The 23,949-nt window shown below is 45.2% G+C and overlaps 1 protein-coding gene and 1 pseudogene across 1 annotated transcript in view; both read right to left on the bottom strand.

Moving 5' to 3' along the window:
• Positions 1–11,927: 11,927 nt before the first annotated feature.
• On the bottom strand, positions 11,928–12,932 carry LOC123107803 (BTB/POZ and MATH domain-containing protein 3-like; annotated as a pseudogene).
• A 4,891-nt stretch (positions 12,933–17,823) lies between these two features.
• The window catches only part of LOC123101587 (BTB/POZ and MATH domain-containing protein 2-like), a 32,091-nt gene continuing 25,965 nt past the window's right edge, over positions 17,824–23,949 (bottom strand). The window contains exon 5 of the mRNA XM_044522968.1: positions 17,824–18,403. Within this exon, the coding sequence (XP_044378903.1) occupies positions 17,824–18,403 (580 nt within the window). The remainder of the gene's footprint in view (positions 18,404–23,949) is intronic.

Raw genomic sequence — 23,949 nt, 5'->3', positions numbered from 1 at the left:
AATCTTTCATGCAAAAAGGGAGTGTTGAAATTAAAGTGAATGACGACATATGTCATTACTTCCAGACACATAAGGGCCTGAGACAAGGTGATCCAATGTCTCCTATTTTGTTTAACATTGTGGTTGATATGTTGGCAATTCTAATAGGAAGGGCTAAGGAGGCTGGTCAGGTGGGTGGCTTGGTGCCTCATCTAGTTGATGGAGGTGTGTCTATCCTACAGTACGCTGATGATACGATCATCTTTATGGAGCACGACTTGACAAAAGCGAGAAATATGAAGCTGCTGTTATTCTTATTTGAACAATTGACCTGGTTAAAGATTAACTTTCATAAAAGCGAATTATTCTATTTTGGTAGAGCCAATGAGGAACAAGAGGCTTATAGGAAATTGTTCGGGTGCGAATTGGGAATTTTACCTTTTACTTACTTAGGTATACCCATTCACCATCGTAAGCTGACAAACCGAGAATGGAAGTGTATCGAGGATCGCTTTGAGAAGAAACTGAGTTGCTGGGAGGGCAAGCTCATGTCATACGGAGGCTGATTAATTCTTATTAATTCGGTGCTCACGAGTATGCCTATGTTTCTCTTGTCTTTCTTCAAAGTCCCAGTTGGAGTTAGGAAAAGGCTGGACTTCTATCGATCCCGATTCTTCTGGCAGAGTGATGAACTAAAAAAAATATAGACTCACCAAATGGGATATTATTTGTCGACCAAAAGACCAAGGGGCTCTTTGTTGGGGAACGTAACAATAATTCAAAATTTTCCTACGTTTCATCAAGATCAATCTAGGGAGTCATCTAGCAATGAGGGAGGAGTGGATCTACATACCCTTGTAGATCGCGCGCGGAAGCGTTCAAGAGAACGGGGTTGATGGATTCGTACTCGTCGTGATCCAAATCACCGATGATCCTAGCGCCGAACGGACGGCACCTCCGCGTTCAACACACGTACGGAGCAGCGACGTCTCCTCCTTCTTGATCCAGCAAGGGGGAAGGAGAGGTTGATGGAGATCCAGCAGCACGACGGCGTGGTGGAAGTAGCGGGATTCCAACAGGGCTTCGCCAAGCGCTGCGGGAGGAGGGAGATGTGTCATGGGAGGGAGAGGGAGGCGCCAGGGCTTGGGTTTGGTTGCCATCCCTTCCCCCCACTATATATAGGGCCAAGGGAGAGGGGGAGGGCGCAGCCTTGCCCCTTCCTCCAAGGAAGGGTGCGGCCAAGGGGGGGAGGAGTCCATCCTCCCTAAGGCACCTCGGAGGTGCCTTCCCCCTTTAGGTCTCTCCCCTCCTCTTGTCCCTTTGGCGCATGGGCCTCTAGGGGCTGGTGTCCTTGGCCCATGTAGGCCAAGGCGCACCCCCTACAGCCCATGTGGCCCCCAGGGCAGGTGGCCCCACCCGGTGGACCCCCGGGACCCTTCCGGTGGTCCCGGTACAATACCGGTGACCCCGAAACTTGTCCCGGTGGCCGAAATAGCACTTCCTATATATAATTCTTTACCTCCGGACCATTCCGGAACTCCTCGTGACGTCCGGGATCTCATCCGGGACTCCGAACAACTTTCGGGTTACCGCATACTTATATCTCTATAACCCTAGCGTCACCGAACCTTAAGTGTGTAGACCCTACGGGTTCGGGAGACATGCAGACATGACCGAGATGACTCTCCGGTCAATAACCAACAGCGGGATCTGGATACCCATGTTGGCTCCCACATGTTCCACGATGATCTCATCGGATGAACCACGATGTCAAGGACTTAATCAATCCCGTATACAATTCCCTTTGTCTAGCGGTATGATACTTGCCCGAGATTCGATCGTCGGTATCCCGATACCTTATTCAATCTCGTTACCAGCAAGTCTCTTTACTCGTTCCGTAACACATCATCCCGTGATCAACTCCTTGATCACATTGTGCACATTATGATGATGTCCTACCGAGTGGGCCCAGAGATACGTCTCCGTTTACACGGAGTGACAAATCCCAGTCTCGATTCGCGCCAACCCAACAGACACTTTCGGAGATACCCGTAGTGCACCTTTATAGTCACCCAGTTATGTTGTGACGTTTGGTACACCCAAAGCACTCCTACGGTATCCGGGAGTTGCACAATCTCATGGTCTAAGGAAATGATACTTGACATTAGAAAAGCTTTAGCACACAAACTACACGATCTAGTGCTATGCTTAGGATTGGGTCTTGTCCATCACATCATTCTCCTAATGATGTGATCCCGTTATCAACGACATCCAATGTCCATGGTCAGGAAACCGTAACGATCTATTGATCAACGAGCTAGTCAACTAGAGGCTTACTAGGGACATTGTGTTGTCTATGTATCCACACATGTATCTGAGTTCCCTATCAATACAATTCTAGCATGGATAATAAACGATTATCATGAACAAGGAAATATAATAATAATCAATTTATTATTGCCTCTAGGGCATATTTCCAACAGTCTCCCACTTTCACTAGAGTCAATAATCTAGTTCACATCACTATGTGATTAACACTCAATGAGTTCTGGGTTTGATCATGTTGCTTGTGAGAGAGGTTTTAGTCAACGGGTCTGAACCTTTCAGATCCGTGTGTGCTTTACAAATCTTTATGTCATCTCCTAGATGCAGCTACCACGCTCTATTTGGAGCCATTTCAAATAACTGTTCTACTTGGAGTTATTCTAAATTGTTGCTCCATTATACGTATCTGGTATCTCTACTCAGAGCTATCCGGATAGGTGTTAAGCTTGCATCGTTGTAACTCTTTACGTCGAACTCTTTATCACCTCCATAACCGAGAAAATTCCTTAGTCCACTAGTTACTAAGGATAACTTTGACCGATGTACTGTGATCCATTCTTGGATCACTCTTGTACCCCTTGACTGACTCATGGCAAGGCACACTTCAGGTGCGGTACACAGCATAGCATACTGTAGAGCCTATGTCTTAAGCATAGGGGACAACCTTCGTCCTTTCTCTCTATTCTGTTGTGGTCGAGCTTTGAGTCTTAACTTCATACCTTACAACTCAGGCAAGAACTCCTTCTTTGACTGATCCATCTTGAACACCTTCAAGATCATGTCAAGGAATGTGCTCATTTGAAAGTACCATTAAGCGTTTTTGATCTATCCTTATAGATCTTGATGCTCAATGCTCAAGTAGCTTAATCCAGGCTTTCCATTGAAAAACACTTTCCAAATAACCCTATATGCTTTCCAGAAATTCTACGTCATTTCTGATCAACAATATGTCAACAACATATATTCATCAGAAATTCTATAGTGCTCCCACTCACTTCTTTGGAAATACAAGTTTCTCATAAACTTTGTATACACCAAAATCTTTGATCATCATCAAAGCATACATTCCAACTCCGAGATGCTTACTCCAGTCCTTAGAAGGATTGCTGGAGCTTTGCATACTTACTAGCATCTTTCAGGATTCCTTCCGTTTGTATCACATACAACCTTTCCTCAAGAAAATCGTCGAGGAAACAATGTTTTGACATCCTATCTGCAAGATTTCATAAATAATGCAGTAATCGCTAATATAATTCCAACAGACTCTTAGCATCACTACGAGTGAGAAAGTCTCACCGTAGTCAACTCCTTGAACTTGTCAGAAAACATCTTAACGACAAGTCGAGCTTTCTTAATGGTGACATTTACCATCATTGTCCGTCTTCCTTTTAAAATCCATCTGTACTCAACAGCCTCACGACCATCGAGCTATTCTGTCAAAGTCTACACTTTGTTTCCATACATGGATCCTCTCTCGGATTTTATGGCCTCGAGCCATTTATCGGAATCCGGGCCCACCATCGCTTCTCCATAGCTTGTAGGCTCATTGTTGTCTAGCAACATGACTTCCAAGACAGGATTACGTACCACTCAGAAGTAGTACGCATCCTTGTCATCCTACGAGGTTTGGGAGTGACTTGATCTGAAGTCTCATGATCAATATCATAAGCTTCCACTTCAATTGGTGTAGTTTCCACAGGAACAACTCTTTGTGCCCTGCTATACACTAGTTGAAGTAACGGTTCAATAACCTCATCAAGTCTCCACCATCCCCACTCAATTCTTTTGAGAGAAACTTTTCCTCGAGAAAGGACCCGATTATTGAAACAATCCCTTATTGCTTTCGGATCTGAGACAGGAGGTATACCCAACTGTTTTTGGGTGTCCTATGAAGATGCATTTATCCGCTTTGGGTTCGAGCTTATCAGCCTGAAACTTTTCACATAAGCGTCGCAGCCCCAAACCTTTTAAGAAATGACAGCTTAGGTTTCTCTAAACCATAGTTCATATGGTGTCATCTCATCGGAATTACGTGGTGCCCTATTTAAAGTGAATGTGGTTGTCTCTAATGCCTAACCCATAAAACTATTGTGGTAATTCAATAAGAGACATCATGGTATGCATCATATCCAATAGGGTGCAGTTATGATGTTCGGACACACCATCACACTATGGTGTTCCAGGCTGTATTAGTTGTGAAACAATTTCCACAATGTCTTAATTCTGTGCCAAACTCGTAATTCAGATATTCATCTCTATGATCATATCATAGATATTTTATCCTCTTGTCACGACGATCTTTCAACTTCACCCTGAAATTACTTGAACCTTTCAATAATTCAGACTTGTGATTCATCAAGTAAATATACTCAACATCTACTCAAATCATTTGTGAAGTAAGAACATAACGATATCCACTACACGCCTCAGCACTCATTGGACTGCACACATCAAAATGTATTACTTCCAACAAGTTGCCTTCTAGTTCCATTTTACTGAAACCGAGGCTTTCAGTCACCTTGCCCATGTGGTATTATTTGCATGTCTCAAGTGATTCAAAATCAAGTGAGTCCAAACGGTCCATTTGCATGGAGTTTGGTTCATGCATATACACCAATAGACATGGTTCGCATGTCTCAAACCTTTCAAAAACGAGTGAGCCCAAAGATCCATCAACATGGAGCTTCTTCATGCGTTTTATACCGATATGACTTAAGTGGCAGTGCCACAAGTAGGTGGTACTATCATTACTATCTTTTGGCATGAACATGTGTATCACTACGATCGAGATTCAATAAACCATTCATTTCAGGTGTAAGACCATTGAAGGTATTATTCAAATAAACAGAGTAACCATTATTCTCCTTAAATGAATAACCGTATTGCGATAGACATAATCCAATCATGTCTATGCTCAACGCAAACACCAATCTCGATGGTAGAGGGAGCGTGCGATGCTTGATCATATCAACATTGGAAACACTTCCAACACATATCGTCAGCTCACCTTTAGCTAGTCTCCGTTTATTCCGTAGCTTTTATTTCGAGTTACTAACACTTAGCAACCGAACCGGTATCTAATACCCTGGTGCTACTAGGAGTACTAGTAAAGTACACATTAACACAATGTATATCCAATATACTTCTATCGACCTTGCCAGCCTTCTCATCTACCAAGTATCTAGGGTAATTCTGCTCCAGTGGTTGTTCCCCTTATTACAGAAGCACTTAGTCTCGGGTTTGGGTTCAACCTTGGGTTTCTTCACTAGAGCAGCAGCTGATTTTCCGTTTCATGAAGTATCCCTTCTTGCCCTTGCCCTTCTTGAAACTAGTGGTTTCACCAACCATCAACAATTGATGCTCCTTCTTGATTTCTACTTCTGTGGTGTCAAACATCGCGAATATCTCAAGGATCATCATATATGTCCCTGATATATTATAGTTCATCACGAAGCTCTAGCAGCTTGGTGGTAATGACTTCGGAGAAACATCATTATCTCATCTGGAAGATCAACTCCCACTCGATTCAAATGATTGTTGTACTCAGACAATCTGAGCACAAGCTCAACAATTGAGCTTTTCTCCCTTAGTTTGCAGGCTAAGAAAATCGTCGGAGGTCTTATACCTCTTGACGTGGGCACGAGCCTGAAATCCCAATTTCAGCCCTCGAAACATCTCATATGTCTCGCGACGTTTCAAAACGTCTTCGGTGCCTCAACTCTAAACCGGTTAACTGAACTATCACGTAGTTATCAAAATGTGTATGTCAGATGTTCGCAACATCCACAGACAATGTTCGAGGTTCAGCACACTGAGCGGTGCATTAAGGACATAAGCCTTCTAAGAAGGAATGAGGACAATCCTCAGTTTACGGACCTAGTCCGCATAATTGCTACTATCAACTTTCAACTAATTTTTTCTCTAGGAACATATCTAAACAGTAGAACTGAAGCGCGAGCTACGACATAATTTGCGAAGACCTTCTGACTATGTTCAAGATAATTAAGTTCATCTTATGAACTCCCACTCGGATAGACATCCCTCTAGTCATCTAAGTGATTACATGATCCGAGTCAACTAAGCCGTGTCCGATCATCACGTGAGACGGACTAGTCAACATCGGTGAACATCTTCATGTTGATCGTATCTACCATACGACTCATGCTCGACCTTTCGGTCTTCTGTGTTCCGAGGCCATGTCTATACACATGCTAGGCTCGTCAAGTCAACCTAAGTGTTTCGCATGTGTAAATCTGTCTTACACCCGTTGTATGTGAACCTAAGAATCTATCACACCCGATCATCACGTGGTGCTTCGAAACGACGAACTTTAGCAACGGTGCACAGTTAGGGGAGAACACATTCTTGAAATTGTAATGAGGGATCATCTTATTTACTACCGTCGTTCTAAGTAAACAAGATGTATAAACATGATAAACATCACATGCAATCAAATAATAGTGACATGATATGGCCAATATCATATAGCTCCTTTGATCTCCATCTTGGGGCTCCATGATCATCTTGTCACCGGCATGACACCATGATCTCCATCATCATGATCTCCATCATCGTGTCTTCTTGAAGTTGTCTCGTCATCTATTACTTCTACTACTATGGCTAACGCTTTAGCAATAAAGTAAAGTAATTACATGACGTTTAAGTTGACACGCAGGTCATAAATAAATAAAGACAACTCCTATGGCTCCTGCCGGTTGTCATACTCATCGACATGCAAGTCGTGATACCTATTACAAGAACATGATCAATCTCATACATCACATATATCATTCATCACATCCTTTTGGCCATATCACATCACATAGCATACCCTGCAAAAACAAGTTAGACGTCCTCTAATTGTTGTTTGCATGTTTTACGTGGATGCTATGGGTTTCTAGCAAGAACGTTTCTTATCTACGCAAAACCACAACGTGATATGCCAATTGCTATTTACCCTTCATAAGGACCCTTTTCATCGAATCCGACCCGACTAAAGCGGGAGAGACAGACACCCGCCAGCCACCTTATGCAACTAGTGCATGTTTGTCGGTGGAACTGGTCTCACGTAAGCATACGTGTAAGGTTGGTCCGGGCCGCTTCATCCCACAATACCGTCGAATCAAGATAAGACTAGTAACGGCAAGCATATTGAACAAAATCAACGCCCACAACTTCTTTGTGTTCTACTCGTGCATAGAATCTACGCATAGACCTAGCTCATGATGCCACTGTTGGGGAACGTAGCAATAATTCAAAATTTTCCTACGTGTCACCAAGATCAATCTATGGAGTCATCTAGCAACGAGGGAGGAGTGGATCTACATACCCTTGTAGATCGCGCGCGGAAGCGTTCAAGAGAACGGTGTTGATGGAGTCGTACTCGTCGTGATCCAAATCACCGATGATCCTAGCGCCGAACGGACGGCACCTCCGCGTTCAACACACGTACGGAGCAGCGACGTCTCCTCCTTCTTGATCCAGAAAGGGGGAAGGAGAGGTTGATGGAGATCCAGCAGCACGACGGCGTGGTGGAAGTAGCGGGATTCCAACAGGGCTTCGCCAAGCGCTGCGGGAGGAGGAAGATGTGTCATGGGAGGGAGAGGGAGGCGCCAGGGCTTGGGTTTGGTTGCCCTCCCTTCCCCCCACTATATATAGGGCCAAGGGAGAGGGGGAGGGCGTAGCCTTGCCCCTTCCTCCAAGGAAGGGTGCGGCTAAAGGGGGGAGGAGTCCATCCACCCCAAGGCACCTCGGAGGTGCCTTCCCCCTTTAGGACTCTCCCCTCCTCTTGTCCCTTTGGCACATGGGCCTCTAGGGGCTGGTGCCCTTGGCCCATGTAGGCCAAGGCGCACCCCCTACAGCCCATGTGGCCCCCGGGGCAGGTGGCCCCACCCGGTGGACCCCCGGGACCCTTCCGGTGGTCCCGGTACAATAGCGGTGACCCCGAAACTTGTCCCGATGGCCGAAATAGCACTTCCTATATATAATTATTTACCTCCGGACCATTCCGGAACTCCTTGTGACGTCTGGGATCTCATCCGGGACTCCGAACAACTTTCGGGTTACCGCATACTTATATCTCTATAACCCTAGCGTCACCGAACCTTAAGTGTGTAGACCCTACGGGTTCGGGAGACATGCAGACATGACCGAGATGACTCTCCGGTCAATAACCAACAGCGGGATCTGGATACCCATGTTGGCTCCCACATGTTCCATGATGATCTCATCGGATGAACCACGATGTCAAGGACTTAATCGATCCCGTATACAATTCCCTTTGTCTAGCGGTACGATACTTGCCCGAGATTCGATCATCGGTATCCCGATACCTAGTTCAATCTCGTTACCGGCAAGTCTCTTTACTCGTTCCGTAACACATCATCCCGTGATCAACTCCTTGATCACATTGTGCACATTATGATGATGTCCTACTGAGTGGGCCCAGAGATACCTCTCCGTTTACACGGAGTGACAAATCCCAGTCTCGATTCGCGCCAACCCAACAGACACTTTCGGAGATACCCGTAGTGCACCTTTATAGTCACCCAGTTACGTTGTGACGTTTGGTACACCCAAAGCACTCCTACGGTATCCGGGAGTTGCACAATCTCATGGTCTAAGGAAATGATACTTGACATTAGAAAAGCTTTAGCACACGAACTACACGATCTAGTGCTATGCTTAGGATTGGGTCTTGTCCATCACATCATTCTCCTAATGATGTGATCCCGTTATCAACGACATCCAATGTCCATGGTCAGGAAACCGTAACCATCTATTGATCAACAAGCTAGTCAACTAGAGGCTTACTAGGGACATTGTGTTGTCTATGTATCCACACATGTATCTGAGTTCCCTATCAATACAATTCTAGCATGGATAATAAACGATTATCATGAACAAGGAAATATAATAATAATCAATTTATTATTGCCTCTAGGGCATATTTCCAACACTCTTGGCATTGAAAATCTTGAAGCAAGAACAGATGTCTTCTCAGCAAGTGGCTGTTTAAGTTATCTGTTGATACTGAGGCCACATGGGCGTAGATTCTCCGTAGTAAGTATCTGCAGTCCAAAACTTTGTCCCAGGTGACAGTGAGACCGACGGACTTGCCTTTTTGAAAGGGGCTCATGAGAGTCAAATCATCCTATTTCAATAGGACAAAGTTTATAATTGGTAATGGCACTACCACTCATTTCTGGGAGGATACTTGGCTAGGAGAGACGCCACTCGCACTTCAGTACCCGTCCCTTTATAGTATTGTTCAACGACGTGAGGCTTATGTTGCAATGACACTTCAGTCCATCCCCGTTAATATTCATTTTAGGAGGACGCTTGCCGGCAATCGTTGGGAAGCGTGGCTTTGTTTAGTGAGTAGAATGATGGAGGTTCAGCTATCTCAATAGCCCGATCAGTTGCGCTGGAAGCTCACTAGGTCTGGAGAATTCATAGTTAAATCGATGTATCTCGATGTTATCAACTCTAGCGCCATTCCTACTTCCAAATATGTTGGGAAAGTCAAAGTGCCTTTGAAAATTAAAGTGTTTATGTGGTTTGTACATAAACAAGTCATATTAACTAAGGATAACTTGGCAAAGTGCAACTGGACAGGATCTACTAGGTGTAGTTTTTGTGATCAGGATGAAACTATCAAACACCTTTTTCTTGAGTGCCCGTTGGCCAAGGTTTTGTGGCGGACGGTGCACGTAGCCTTTAACATTACTCCTCCAACTTCTGTCAGCACGTTATTTGGAACGTGGCTTAATGGGATAGAGTCTGAAACAACTAGACACATTCGCGTAGGAGTATGTGCTTTATTATGGGCAATTTGGAACTGCAGAAATGATTTGGTTTTTAACAGAACAACAAATATTCATTTTTTGCAGGTTATCTTCCGCGCCACTGCGCTAATCCGTATGTGGTCGCTACTCACTCCGACGGAGGCCAGTGAGCGTTTGGTTACTGTGTCTATCCGGTGGGAGATGGTAGCACGGGATATCTTCAATCGATTTGGATGGCGGTCATGTAATATGATAGGCAATTAGTTTTCATATCTTTCTTATGCTAGCCGGTTGTGGCCTTTTGGCTTTTCTGTTTTTGGCCCTTTGGCTCTTTGTGAGCTTGCCCCTACTTTTGTTTCAGACTTTAAGACCTTGTTAAACCTATTTGCTTATTTATAAAGTTGGATGTATGTATCGTTCTGATGCACAGACCGAAGAGTCCTCCATTTTCAATAAAAAAAAGGATTGTACTCTAGGGAATGATCGTTTGGGAGTTGTAAAATTGCAAGTTGGATATGGGTAGGCTTATTGGGTGGCCTGTTCCGTCCACGGGCCTTGTGGCTTATTAAATCTGAACTTCATGGTTGCGATGACTCTATTTCAATTCTGGATTCTTGTTTGTAATTTAGACTTTAGAAACCATACTGTTGTTATCTTTTTTGTGAAGAGAAACATTTTCCCCATAACTAGTGGTATGAAGAACTATGAAGGATATATAATAAAAAATTACAAAAAAAATAGCTAGCTTGGGGTTACAAAATTTGCAATGCTTTCGGAAATTGTAGCCTTGTGCGGAAATACTTTAGGCCAAACTTCAGGATTAACCTTCGTATTGGCTTCATATATGAACACTGCCTAGCTCGGGAGTGACTACTATATATGTACTATGTCAAAATATCATGACTAGCGAGTACCGACTACAGACACAAGAAATTTGAATACATGCACTGGTCTCGAAATAATAGTTTTGTATGCATTAAACCCCGGCCCCCGGATTTGAAAAGAAAATCTGTATACCCTCTATGGAATTAACCTCATAATACCCTGGTTTGTGGACATAAGCAATTTAATTTGTATGCATCACCCATATGCAGATGCCGGGGTCATCCTTCATTTTGAAAAAAAAAATGTAAACAGCTGAACCCTTTTACTTTTGGATGTACTCTTGTTTTATCAACTTTATGAGATTGGGGACTATATGATCCTTAATTCGAAAACAAAGAACTTCAGACATAAGACAGAACAAAACAACTTCTGGTTACAAATCTGCAACAACAACAATATATGATATCATAACCTTGCAATAAAATTCTTAAGACCAAACTTCAAAACTTCAAACTGCAGCCATAGAAAAAGTTGAAAACCGGACAAGGCCAATGCCTTTTCAATTGATCACAACCCAGCATTTAAACAAGGCATTGTCTATCTGAAGCTGGTAAATAAATAAGCAGTGTCCTGTACTGAACAAGGGATGGTTGAACTCAGAAAGCAGCGCAATGCTAGTAGCGATTGTGGCACAATGTGAAGCTCAACTATTTGAAATGCTTACAAGTTCTGAAGTAACAGTTCACTAATTAGCACATACAGTTCTTGCTTGGCACATAGCTTGTCGAACCATTAATATTTCTCCGAAGGATACAATGACCAAACAAAAAGGAACTTTCTGGACGGATGATTGCAAATCACATGCAGGACTTGTAATTAACCTCATGTTCATGCCTTTGATTTTCTTTTCCCAAGTAAACTAGGAGCAACGTGGGACATTAGAAGATCCTTAATAACACCAGGGCAGCTCTTGGTTAAAAACTGGAAACCTTCAGACTCCATGGCCCCATCCAGATTCACTGGCGAGCTGAGGAACACCAAGCATGCCGCCTTAAGCTCGTGGCAGTGGTGCTGCTCCGCCAAGGCCAAGATAGTCGCCACGGAGCTCGTATCGATATGATTGCACAACTTATCTTCACAAATCAGCTTCAGCCTCTCCAGATCATACCTATCTGCTGCAACCAGCAAATGCTGAGCCATGGCAGATTCCTCCTGTTGATCCATATCAGGCAATGCATCCGTGTACATGAAAGCAAGCAGAGCCTTGAACACCTCTGCCTCAATGGCATCTATACATATGGGCTCAGTGGTGGTGCTCTCCTTCATGTTCCCAAAGAACTCTGCTCTGAAGACCGGAGACCGTGCCGCGAGCACCAATCGGTGCGCCGAGAATGTCTCCCCGCCGACCCGGAATTCGACATCGACGCCCGCCTTGCTCGACAGGAGATCCCCGAGGTGCCGGTGTATGTCGGACGGTGGCACCACGATGGTTGGTGTCTTCCGTGCGTGGAACTCGCTCATGACAGTGACATCGACCTTGACAGCGAAGGAATCGTCCTTGAGAAGCTCTGATTTCTCCAACTCATCCCTTTTGATGTACTGTTTGAATCCCCAAGTTTTTTCCACGGAGTAGTTTCTGGTGCCGGTTCCCCAGCTATAGGTCGGCGCCGGATTCCCATCTTGGTCGAGCAAGCTGAACTTGGCTTGTGCCTTCACGGCCTCGGCCTCGGCGACGGTACCATCGAATTCGAGAAAGACGGATATGTAATCGATATCTTCGTTCTTGTTCCCGTTGGGATAGTAGCGAACATGCCACGTGCGGCCTCCCACCTGGAACGGGCAAGAGTCGATCCACTCGCCATTGGGGAGCTCCTTGGTGCGCGAGTAGCCGACGATCTTCAGCAAGTGGTAGCCGCTCACGGCGCCGGCAATGATGGAGGAAGCGGAGCCGGGAACGGAGGGGAGACCATTGCCGCTGGCATGCCAGGAGGTCGACATGGTGTATGGCTTGCTCAGTTTGGCTGATCGCGGTGAGACGGTGTCACGGCGAGGGTCTGTCTTATTTTATAACGGGACGGCGAGGGTTGTGGGTGCTGTCTCGAGGGCTACACGGAAAAGGCAACTGCAGTCCGTTCCGGACACAGGCCGCGTACGTACGTACGATGCAGATCCGACGGTGCCATCTTCTTCTTTTGAGATGAGATAGCTAACGTGCCATCTCGAACAAGTATACACGTGCTATACTGCACAGTTTATATTTTGTAGAGTAGCCAAAGGCCCTCTTTTTTATTGGCAATTTAGAGTAGCCAAAGACCAAGGTATTTCCCTAATGCAAGAGCATATGATCGTGGGAAATTTCTTCTTCTTGTATTTACAGTTCTTGTTCATCATCCCCGGTTACATACTAACCGGCGCAGTTTCACTAGAGGACTGCCTCCATGGACGCATGTCCGTTCTGCACCCTTTCTAAAACTTCTGAGCATCTTCACCATCCGTCAATTTCTAGTTTTGGCTGCAGGTCCGACATGCTCTTCACTCAAATGTGACCACTTGCAGCATGGTTTAAGATCTTTGGGACGGCCTTCCTTTTTGTATAGTGGGCTCTACAGTTCTTAGAGCATCTTCAGCCTTTTTTGGCCCTCCGGAGGCGCTAAAAATCGCCGCCTGGAGGCGTACCGGCGCTAACCGGGCGCTCGAAGCGTGATGCTCCCTAGTCGCTGCGTCCATGTTTTTTTTTGAAAAACAAAATCCGGCACAAACAAGACACAAATTCAACCAAATTTCAGCGGGTTCATAATATATTTAAAATATTTTACAAAAGAAGAAAAAAACATTACTAGACCCGCCTTGCCCTCGCCGTTCCTCGCCGCCCGCGCCCGCGAAGCTCTAAATGCCGAGGAGCCTGTAGAACTTCGTGTAGTCGCCGCCGTCGTTGTCGTCATCGTCTCCTCCTCCGCGGCTGCCGTCCCTGCTGCTTCCCTGCCTAGGGTCTCCGACGCGCGGCGGGTTGGATGGTCCGGGGGCGTCCTCGTCCTCGTCGCTGACGAGGATCACGACACCGTTCTCGTCCTCGCGCCCACGCTGGCGGGCGGCTATCTCCTCCAGGGCTCAGCGCTGCCGGACCATCTCGTCGCGGAGGTAGTCATCCCGCGCCCACTTTAGGGCCTCCTCGTCGGAGAAGCCGCGCCAGACTATGGCCTCGTACTCCGCGGGGAGCCCGGGCTCCACCTTCGGCCTGACGAGCCGGGCAGAGGTGGGGGAGGACTCGGCGATGCGAACGCCGAAGCTGCGGGTGCGCTGGCTGGCCGACGCGTCCTGGGGCTCCGGCTTGTCGGGGAGGGGGGAGGGAGAGCTGAACGACGAGGAGGACGCCGGGTCCATGCGTCTCCGGGTCCACGAGCTCCCCGCCGGCGGGAGAAGGAGGGAGGAGTGGGGTAATCCAGCCTGAGCATGTTGCCGCCCTCGATGTACTCGAGGACGGCCTCCAGCGTGTGGCCAGGTACGCCCCACCATCGACGGCGGCCGTCGGAGTTGAGCCTTCCGGAGGGCACGACGTCGTTGGTGGCCTCGAGCTGCTCGGTGTGGCGGCGACGGAAGTACTGCTCCCACATCGGGCCGTCGGGGACGTACCTCGGCCCTTCCCTCGCCGCCTGCGGCAGAGAGGCACGGATGCGGGCGATCTCCGCACGACGTGCTGCCCGGTGGGCGGCGGTGGCAGCGGGACCCCACCGGCGCTGATCCTCCAAGCCCCGGGCACCCGCATGACCGGCGGGACCGGGTACTCGGCCTCATAAAGAAGCCGAGCTTCGTCCTCGTGAAGGTGTCGGCGGCCGAAGCCGTTCGGCGCCGCGCCATCGCCTGGAAAGCGCTCGGCCATTGGGTGAACTGGAGACGGCGAGAAGAGAGAGAGGAACGGGGGCGTCGAGGAACGGGGGCGTCGGCGGTGGAGAGTCTGTGCTTCACCGGTGCGGGAGGGGTCGGCTTATATAGGCGGCGCCGTGTGTACGCGTGGCGGGCAAGGGACGCGCGTCGTCCCGTCTTCACTGCGCCGTCCGTGAGGCACTAATGGAGGAGGCTGACCGGCGCGGCAGCGCACGGCAGTTTTGGCATTGATTCCGCCGCGGGAACCGAGGCGATGAGGACGACGAAGCGACGAGAAGAGCCGAGTCGCTGCCAAGGAGGGCCCGCCGATTTTCGCCCCAAAAATGGTTTGGCCGGCGCCCCCAAGCGCCCCCCAGCGTGCCGGGTTCGGCCTGGGTCCGCCGGCGCCAATTTCGTCCCGAGCCGGTGAAAAAAGGGTCTTTGGGGACGCAACTGGACCGATTTTTTGGCGCCGGCGGCTGAAAAATCGCCCGGGGCCCTTGTTAGGGGCGCGGCTGGAGATGATCTTATCTCTGCATTATGAGATCTGTCCAACCGTTCCGTCTCAAAAAAAAATCTGTCAAAGACGCGCAATTCAAAGGTTTGCTGTAACGATGATTGAGCTTACCTCTGTGGTATTCCATTGTTGCGATGATGACTTTGATGCTTTGGTCCAATTGCTGCTCAAACTATGTTCGCCAATCTTGCCACTCATGTTTAATTTGGCGGCTGTGTAGTGCCGCCTTGTACCTCCTTTCTCTTTGTTCTCTTTCACCTTATAAAGAACTCTGTTTTCTGTCTTCTCCGATAAATGTAAAATGTTTCATGCTGGCTTTTGTGCGCCGTAGTTTCCTCAAGAGAAAACTATATATACTATTGAATTTGGCCCAGAGTAGATCAATGACCCACAAAGTTGATGCTCTAGCTCAAATTTACAGTTAAGGGAAGCGATAATGCGGTTATTTTCAACTATTCAGAACCCAGTGAGATCCTTTGCAGAGCATAAGCAACACTAGGAACAAACATGAAGACACATAGCCCATTATCCCTGATACGTAGTTAATACAGGAACCACATGACACATGAGAAACACAAACTGCTACGTACAATTGTTCATAATCGCCGATTACTATGCAAAGCTCGTTATTGCTAAGTGCTGTCATTCACTCATTTGAAGACATATCCATGGTCATCGTTCCAGTGTAAGGTATGTTCATGTGAAAGATTCCAGCATAGTGACAGACAGTCCCAGAACTAAGAACATCTAGCTGCAAGAAGCGAAGGGAAATTAAGTTCTACTCCCTCCGTTCCATATTATTAGTTGATGCTGATGTACGTAGTTGTATTTCAGTGCATGATACATCCGTTTCAGCATCAACTGATATGGAATGGAGGAAGTATTATACAAGAATTTTGAACATGTAATGAGCCAATTAACATTCAAACTACAAAGCGATGTGTTTATTACAATCACAAGATTATCTGAAATGAACTTCTGCACAGGCACTGACGTCTTGGCAAGTAAACAGCTGAACCCTTTTACTTTGGATGTACTCTTGTTTTATCAATTTTATGAGATTGGCGACTATATGATCTTTTTCTAGAATGACTATATGATCCTTAATTCGAAAACAAAGAGCTTCAGATATAAGACAGAACAAAACAGCTTCTGGTTACAAATCTGCAACAACAACAAAATGGAATGGGACCAAACTTCAGAACATTAATAAGCTACCTTAGCAGCCACTAGCCCACTACTATGTCAGAAATCATCACTACAAACTACAGTCATAATTTTATTTTTTGAAACCCGACAAGACGAATACTTTTTGAGAATAAAAATATAAAGCATGGCAAATTCCTTATACGTCTCCTTTTAATTAATATGCAAATTTGCCATGTATGATCTTCATAGTTTTAAATAGCCGGCTATAGCTCCGCTATAGCCTTTTCAGCAAGGTGCCGCTAAATGGTTGCCTTCACAAATAGCTTGCTATAGTCCGCTTTAACCCGCTATAATTCCGCTATAGCTGATTTGGAGGCCTACCGCTATTTTCCATAGCCCGCTATTTAAAATATTTCTTTCTTTTGTCTGCATTTTTTGGACCCCTGTATTTGTTTTTGTTGGTTTTTTCTTAGCAATTTCATGTTATATACAATGCCAAATCCTTTTATTTTTCTGATGGCATGCATTAGGGCTGCGGGCAGTTGGGTTGCAACGTTCCCTCCCGGGGAACGGCAGCCAGCTATTCAGATTTTCTCTCTCTCTCTCTCTCTCTCTCATTTCCGTTGTTGCTCACCTATTTTTGGGTCTGTCTAGGACACATCCAGATGTGACATAACTATGTCACATCTAAACTGTTGTCCACTATGTTTGTGGTCTATTTTTTTTTGTTCTAGTTTTTTTTTCTTTTTTGTTGCTGCATTATATATTTGTGGGAGCTTAGATGTGACATTCTTAAAAAACATCTAGATGTGAATTAGACAAATTGATCTTTGAAGTAACTCATGGTCTCTGGCAGAATAGTTTTTATTTCAACATATTTGATCAGGTCAGCATAAACCTGCCGAGCACTGTCAAACTTAACCTCAGTTATGAAGCCACAAACTTCTCGCTGTATAAACAGTAGTTTCCAGAACCACAATCCAGCATTTCAACAAGAACCATAGTTTATGCGAGCCTGCTAAGTAGTGAACAGAGTTTGCCTGAACAGATATCAGGAGGCAGTACTATAAAAACATTGCAACTCAAGAAAGCAACAAAAACAAATAAAAGGAACTTCTGAAGTTTCATCTAATTAGCACAAATAGTTCTTGCTTTGCACATGGTTGTCATGCCGTTGAAGATTCTCCACAAATGACACAGTGGCCAAACAAAAAAGAGACCGAGGTACTACATTGCGTTTGTGAGAAAAAGATACAAGTAATACTACTAATACGAGTATCAGATACCATGCAGTCTTTAGTACCTTTCTAGAAATATGATTGCAAATGACATGCGTGCACTGAAACCTCATGTCCATGCCCTTGACTTTCTTCTCCCAAACTATCCAGTAACAGACTTGAACATGAGGAGATCTTTCAGAACAGCAGGGCAGGTCTTGGTTAAGTACTCAAATCCCTTGGACTCCATGACCGCATTCAGATTCGTCGACGAGCCTAGGAACAACAGGCATGCCTTCTTAAGCCCATGGCAGTGGTGCTGCTCTGCCAGTGCTAATATGGTGGCCACAGAGCTCGTATCGATACAATTGCACAGCTTATCTTCACAGATCGGCCTGAGCCTCTCCAAACTATACCTATCTGCTGCGACAAGCAAATGCTGAGCCATGGCATACTCATCTGCTTGATTCGTATCAGGCATTACATCATCAGTGTAGATGAAAGTGAGCAAATTGCTGAACACCTCTGCCTCCATGTCATCTATGTGTATGGCATTTTTGGTTGTGCTCCCCTTCATCGAACCAAAGAACTCAGCTCTGATAACTGGAGAGCGCGCTGCAAGCACCGACCGGTGCACCCGGAACTTCTCCCTGCCGACAAGGAATTCAACATCGACACCTTCTTTGCTTGACAGGAGATCCCCGAAGTGCCGGTGCATGTCAGACGTGTTGGGATTATGTGTTCTTGACATCTAAGATGGCATATAATACTTCTGTAAATGAGCACTTAAACAAGTTGTGTGTGCTGAATGAGGAACTGAAAAATGCTGGCTATCCCATTTCTGAGGAGGTGCAAGTAATGGTGGCTCTGAACTCACTTCCGCACACTTGGGAACAATTTAAAATATCATTCTGTCACTTTGAAAGATGACTGAACATGTGCAATTTGAGGCATCATTTGCTCATGGAAGAAGATAGGAAAACTTCACTAGGGAAAGAGAGACACTCACATCATCAGGAGTTGCACCTTGGTGAAGATAGGAGGCGTTGGCAGAAGAAGCATCAAGGAGGTGATTTGAGGGACAAAATCAACACGAAGAGAAACTGGGATGATCATAATGGAAGAGGTCCAAACTCTAATTTTGATAAGAGGAAATTTAGATGTCATGGTTGTGGAGAGTATGGGCAATTTAGAACTGAGTGCAAGAATAAGAAACCTTATAAACAAGATGCCAAGTCTAAGAAGCAGCACCATGACAAGCATCAGGGCAACAAGAAGGATATTTCTTCTCTTGATGGTACGTATAATCTATTTGCTTGTTCTGAATCATTGTTTACTACTTGATGGGTAGTAGACTCTGGTTACACTTTGCATATTGCAAGGAATAGTGTTGGTTTCACTTTTTTTTAAATCCATACCAAAAGGAACTATATTTATTTATCTAGGAACAACTGCAAAAGCTGATATTTTGGGCATTGGTGATTATACACTCAAACTCCCTGGTGGAGGAAAATTAATTTTGAAAGACACGGTCTATTCCCCTAGCATGACAAAGAATTTAATCTCTGTTTCTAGACTGGAATCTATTGGTTTTAAGGTCTTATTTGGAGATGGTAGAGTTAAAATACTGATGAATGGAAATTTAGTTCAATGAGGAAATAGATTTGATGGTCTATACTATATTGAGGATTTTATGGACATCGATAGGATGGATTGTATGGTGACTGAACAGAACTCGGTAGTGAGGAATATAGATGGGAACAATAATTGTTCAGAGTCATACCTCTGGCATCTTCGCTTGGGTATATCTCAAAGAACAGAATTAAAAGGCTAATTAGTTCTGAAATTTTAAACTTCAAGTGGGAAGACTACGACATTTGCGAGGCATGTGTTGTAGGAAAAATGACCAGGGCGCCTTTTCCTAAAGCGTCAAGGTCTACTGAACCACTTGCTATTGTTCATTCAGATATTTGTGGCGAGATGTTTGTATCTACATTTGGACAAAAGGTCTATTTCATTACTTCTATACATGATTTCTCTAGATACGGCTATGTTTACTTAATTAAGCATAAGTCAGAAGGTTTTGACATGTTCAAGGTATTTAAAGCTGAGGTAGAAAATCAGTTGAACAAAAAGATCAAGGTGCTTAGAACTGATCGTGGTGGTGAATACACATCAGGAATATTAGATGAGTTTTGCAAGGAAAATGGAATTGTTCATCATTATACCTTACCTTATATTCCTTAGCAAAATGGCGTAGCTGAAAGGAGGAATAGAACTTTAATGGACATGGTTAGGTCTATGATGGCATATTCTGATCTTCCTTTATATTTTTGGAGAGAGGCTCTTCATACTGCTGTTTATTTACTTAATCATTCGCCTTCTAAATATGTTAGTTCTACTCATGAATTATGGAAAGGGAGGAAACCTATATTGTTGAACTTAGCAGTGTGGGGATGCAATGCACAGATTAGAGTACCTAGTCAACTAAGAACAAAACTGGAACCAAAGAATTTTCCAGGAATATTTATTGGATATGCTTCTGGTTCAAATGGCTATAGATTTAATGGATCAGAGAAGAAGATGTTAATTGAAAGTAGAGATGCCGTTTTTCTAGATCAAGATACACCTCGCCGTGCCAAACGTGCGAGAGTGGAATTGTTGACAACCCCCTTAGATACTAGTGTTGAAACTGTCTCTAATTAACAATCAGGAAAACCAAGATAATGGCAACACAAATGTTGAGACTCATATACCTAGTTTACCTAGGAGAAGTGGGAGGAATATAGCAGCCCCATCATACCTTGATGATTATTATTATGTATTTATGGGGGAAGTATACTCTAAAACTTCTAGTTTAGAGGAAGAACCAAAATCTTTTAAACATGCCATGTCTTGTTCAGAATCAAAGTTATGGATGGAAGCCATGCACGAGGAACTAAACTCCATGGAAAATAATAAAGTTTGGGAATTAGTTGATCTACCTAATGACCAGAAGGCAATTGGATCAAAGTGGATTTTTAAAAGAAAACTAAATGCTTGGTAATGTTGAAAAATACAAAGCTAGGTTGGTTGCTAAAGGGTACACACAAAGGGAAGGAGTTGACTTTGTGGAAACTTTTTCCTCTGTAGCCAAATTTACTTCTATTCGTATTATTGCTGCGCTGACTACTTATTTTGATCTGGAACTTCATCAAATGGATGTTAAAACTGCCTTCTTGAATGGTCATTTGAAGGAAGAAATTTATATGTCTCAACCTGATGGTTTTATTGAAAAGGAAAAATCAAGGAAACGTGTGTAAGCTAAATAGATCCATTTATGGGTTAGGCAAGCTTCGCGGCAATGGAATATCTTGTTTGATGATGCTATCACATCATATGGGTTTTCTATGATGGAAGAAGATCATTGCATTTATTTTAAATTAGTGGGAGGAAATTTTACACTCTTGTCACTGTATGTTGATGATATACTTATTGCTTCTAGTAGTAAGGAAATGTTGATAGAAGATAAAACTTGGTTATCTTCTACATTTGAAATGAAAGATATGGGAAACACTTCCTATGTTCTAGGAGTGGAAATACTTAGAGATCGGAATAAAGGAACTTTGGTTTTGTCTCAAAGGAATTATCTAAAATCTGTTCTTAAAAGTTTATCTATGGAAAACTGCAAGCCTGCTTCAGTGCCCATGGCTGTAGGAATTAAACTCAGTGAGGGGATGTATCCTATAACTCCCGATGAAAACAAGAGAATGGAAAGACTCCATATGCTTCTGCCTTGGGATCTTTGATGCATGCCATGTTATTCACACGCCCCGATTTCTGCTATACTGTTGGAATGTTCAGTAGATATCAAATGAATCTAGGAATTGGGCAGTGGAATCAAATTAAACATGCTCTTTATTATGTTCAAGCAACACTGGATTATTCACTTTGTTTTAACCAAAATGATCTACAGCTGTAGGGCTATACTGATGCTGATTGGCAGGGTGATTTGGACGACCGGAAGTCTACGTCTGGGTATCTATTTACATTAGCTGGTGGCGCTATATCTTGGCGTAGTAAGAAGCAATATTCGGTGGTGTTATCTTCCATGGAGGCGGAGTTTATTGCTGTGTCAGAAGCTATGAAGGAGGCGGTGTGGCTGAAGGAATTTCTTTCGACTTTGAAGATTGTTGAAAGTGCTAGCAAACCAGTGGTGGTGTATTGTGATAATCAGGTTGTAATAAAGGTTTCCAGATATCCCAAGTTCAACAGCAAGATCAAATATATTGAGGGAAGGTATCACTATATACGTGACGTAATTAATATACTTAAGTCAGTTTCTTTAGAGTTTCTACCTAGTACTGATATGGTTGCTGATCCTTTGACTAAGTCACTTAGTCAGGTGGTATTTGGTAAGCATGTCCAGGCTATGAGTTTATGAATTCTTGAATGATCGTTTTCGACAAGTGGGAGATGTTGGGATTATATGTCCCGCAACTATATTCAAATACTTATTATCATTAATATTCGGAATACCTCATATGGAATTATACATGTGTTTTGTGCATGGAATTATTATTGCTGGAATGTACTTAAGTGTTGCATGCTTAGGGAAGCTGGTCAGTTATCGTTGGAATACAATATGCTTTATATATTGGAAAGACTACCCGGGCACACTGATAATTGGAAGAAACTAGATCGTGTAATTAGATTACAGCCCTAATGTTGATCTACATAATTAGAGGAATTTATACTCTATTATGAGGCATTGCTCACAAGCGCGTGCTTCGGGGACTAGATGGATAGCATCCGCTAATGAACAAATTATATCGTGATTGATAGTTTGATCTGGACTCTATCTACTAGGAATCTTAAAACTGTATAAGACGCAGACTCTTTGAAAATGCAGTATAGAAGATCCTTACCACCTTTTTTTCGAGAATGACGGGGGGGGGGGGGGGGGCACACGCCCCACCAGTTGTTATATATTACTCGGAGGACTTGGCAGTCATACATCATTTTTCATCGAACGGATAAAAAAACTACAAGCTAAGAAGCGAGAAAACAAAAAAAAGAGGGGGGGAGGCTAAAGAACCGAGAGGAAAAAAAGGCGGATCGTGAGGAGACGATCCCGGGAGGGAGCATCGAAGCGGCGGCTCCAGAGCAAGAGATCGTCAGCCGCCTTACTGAGAATGTCGCCGGCGTTGCTCCCGGTCGCGTTGAAGGTGGCGTTGTTGCGAGCCTTCCAAATCTGCCAAAGAAGCACATAGAGGCTGTCTCTCCAGGCCGCCGTCATGGAAACATCTGGCGGCGTAGAGTCAAGAATTCCCCTAATCGTGAGGAAGGGGCCCATCCCCAGCCGGTCCCAAGTGGAGGCCGCCCGACTGCAGAGAGCGAAGATATGAGCTGTGGACTCCTCGCCTGTGCAGGAGGCACATGTGCTGGAGGGGGCGCAGCTCTTCGCGAAGAGGTTCTGCCCGGTGCTCAGGCGATCACGGGTCAGCAGACATGCGAAGATCTTGAGCTTCCGAGGGAGACGGGAGCTCCAAATGTCGACGGAGGTCTGGCAGAGAACCCCGCGCGGGGAAAGGAGATGAAACACCGCACGCGAGCTGAACTCGAGGCGCTCCCCCCATGCCATGAACCTGCAGTCCGGGGCGTCGACCAGCACGAGGTCACGAATGAGAGCCTGCACCTCCACCAGCTGGGCGGCAGCGACGGAGGAAAGGCGCGGCTGGAGATGCAGCCCTTCGGCGGCAACCGCCGCCACTGAGGCATTGTGCCGCGTGGAGTGGGAGAAGAGGGCCGCATAGTAGAAGCAGAGAGAGCCGCCGGGCCGCCACCTGTCGTGCCAGAAGGAGGTGGATCGCCCATCCCAGAGCTCAATCCGGGTGATAGCCCTGTACGTCGGGAGGCCCTGGCGAATGATGATCTCAAGAAACGACGGCGCAGAAGAGCGGTCGCCAACGTCTCCCCTGATGTTGTTGAGGAACCAACTCTTCCATGGCGGGCAGTCCGGCTGATGAAGCTTGTGAATGAAGTTGAGTAGAAGACAACTGTTCTGGCGACGAAGATCATGAACCCCGAAGCCTCCCTCCTGCACATCTGCACACACCTTATCCCAAGCAATTAGACAGCGGGCCCCGGAGCAAGTATCCTTGCTGGTCCAAAAAAAGGCATGGCGCCTACGATCGATCATCTCAACCACACCAGAAGGTAGCAAGTAGGAGCACATAAAGTAAGTAGACATGTTATTAAGGACAGCGTTACAAAGGACCATCCTACCGCCGGACGAGAGAAGGAGGGC

The sequence above is a fragment of the Triticum aestivum genome, chromosome 5A, assembly GCF_018294505.1.
Source record: "Triticum aestivum cultivar Chinese Spring chromosome 5A, IWGSC CS RefSeq v2.1, whole genome shotgun sequence".
Taxonomy (NCBI): Eukaryota; Viridiplantae; Streptophyta; class Magnoliopsida; order Poales; family Poaceae; genus Triticum; species Triticum aestivum.
Note: the sequence above shows the minus strand (reverse complement) of the source record. Positions and strands in the feature narration are given on the sequence as shown.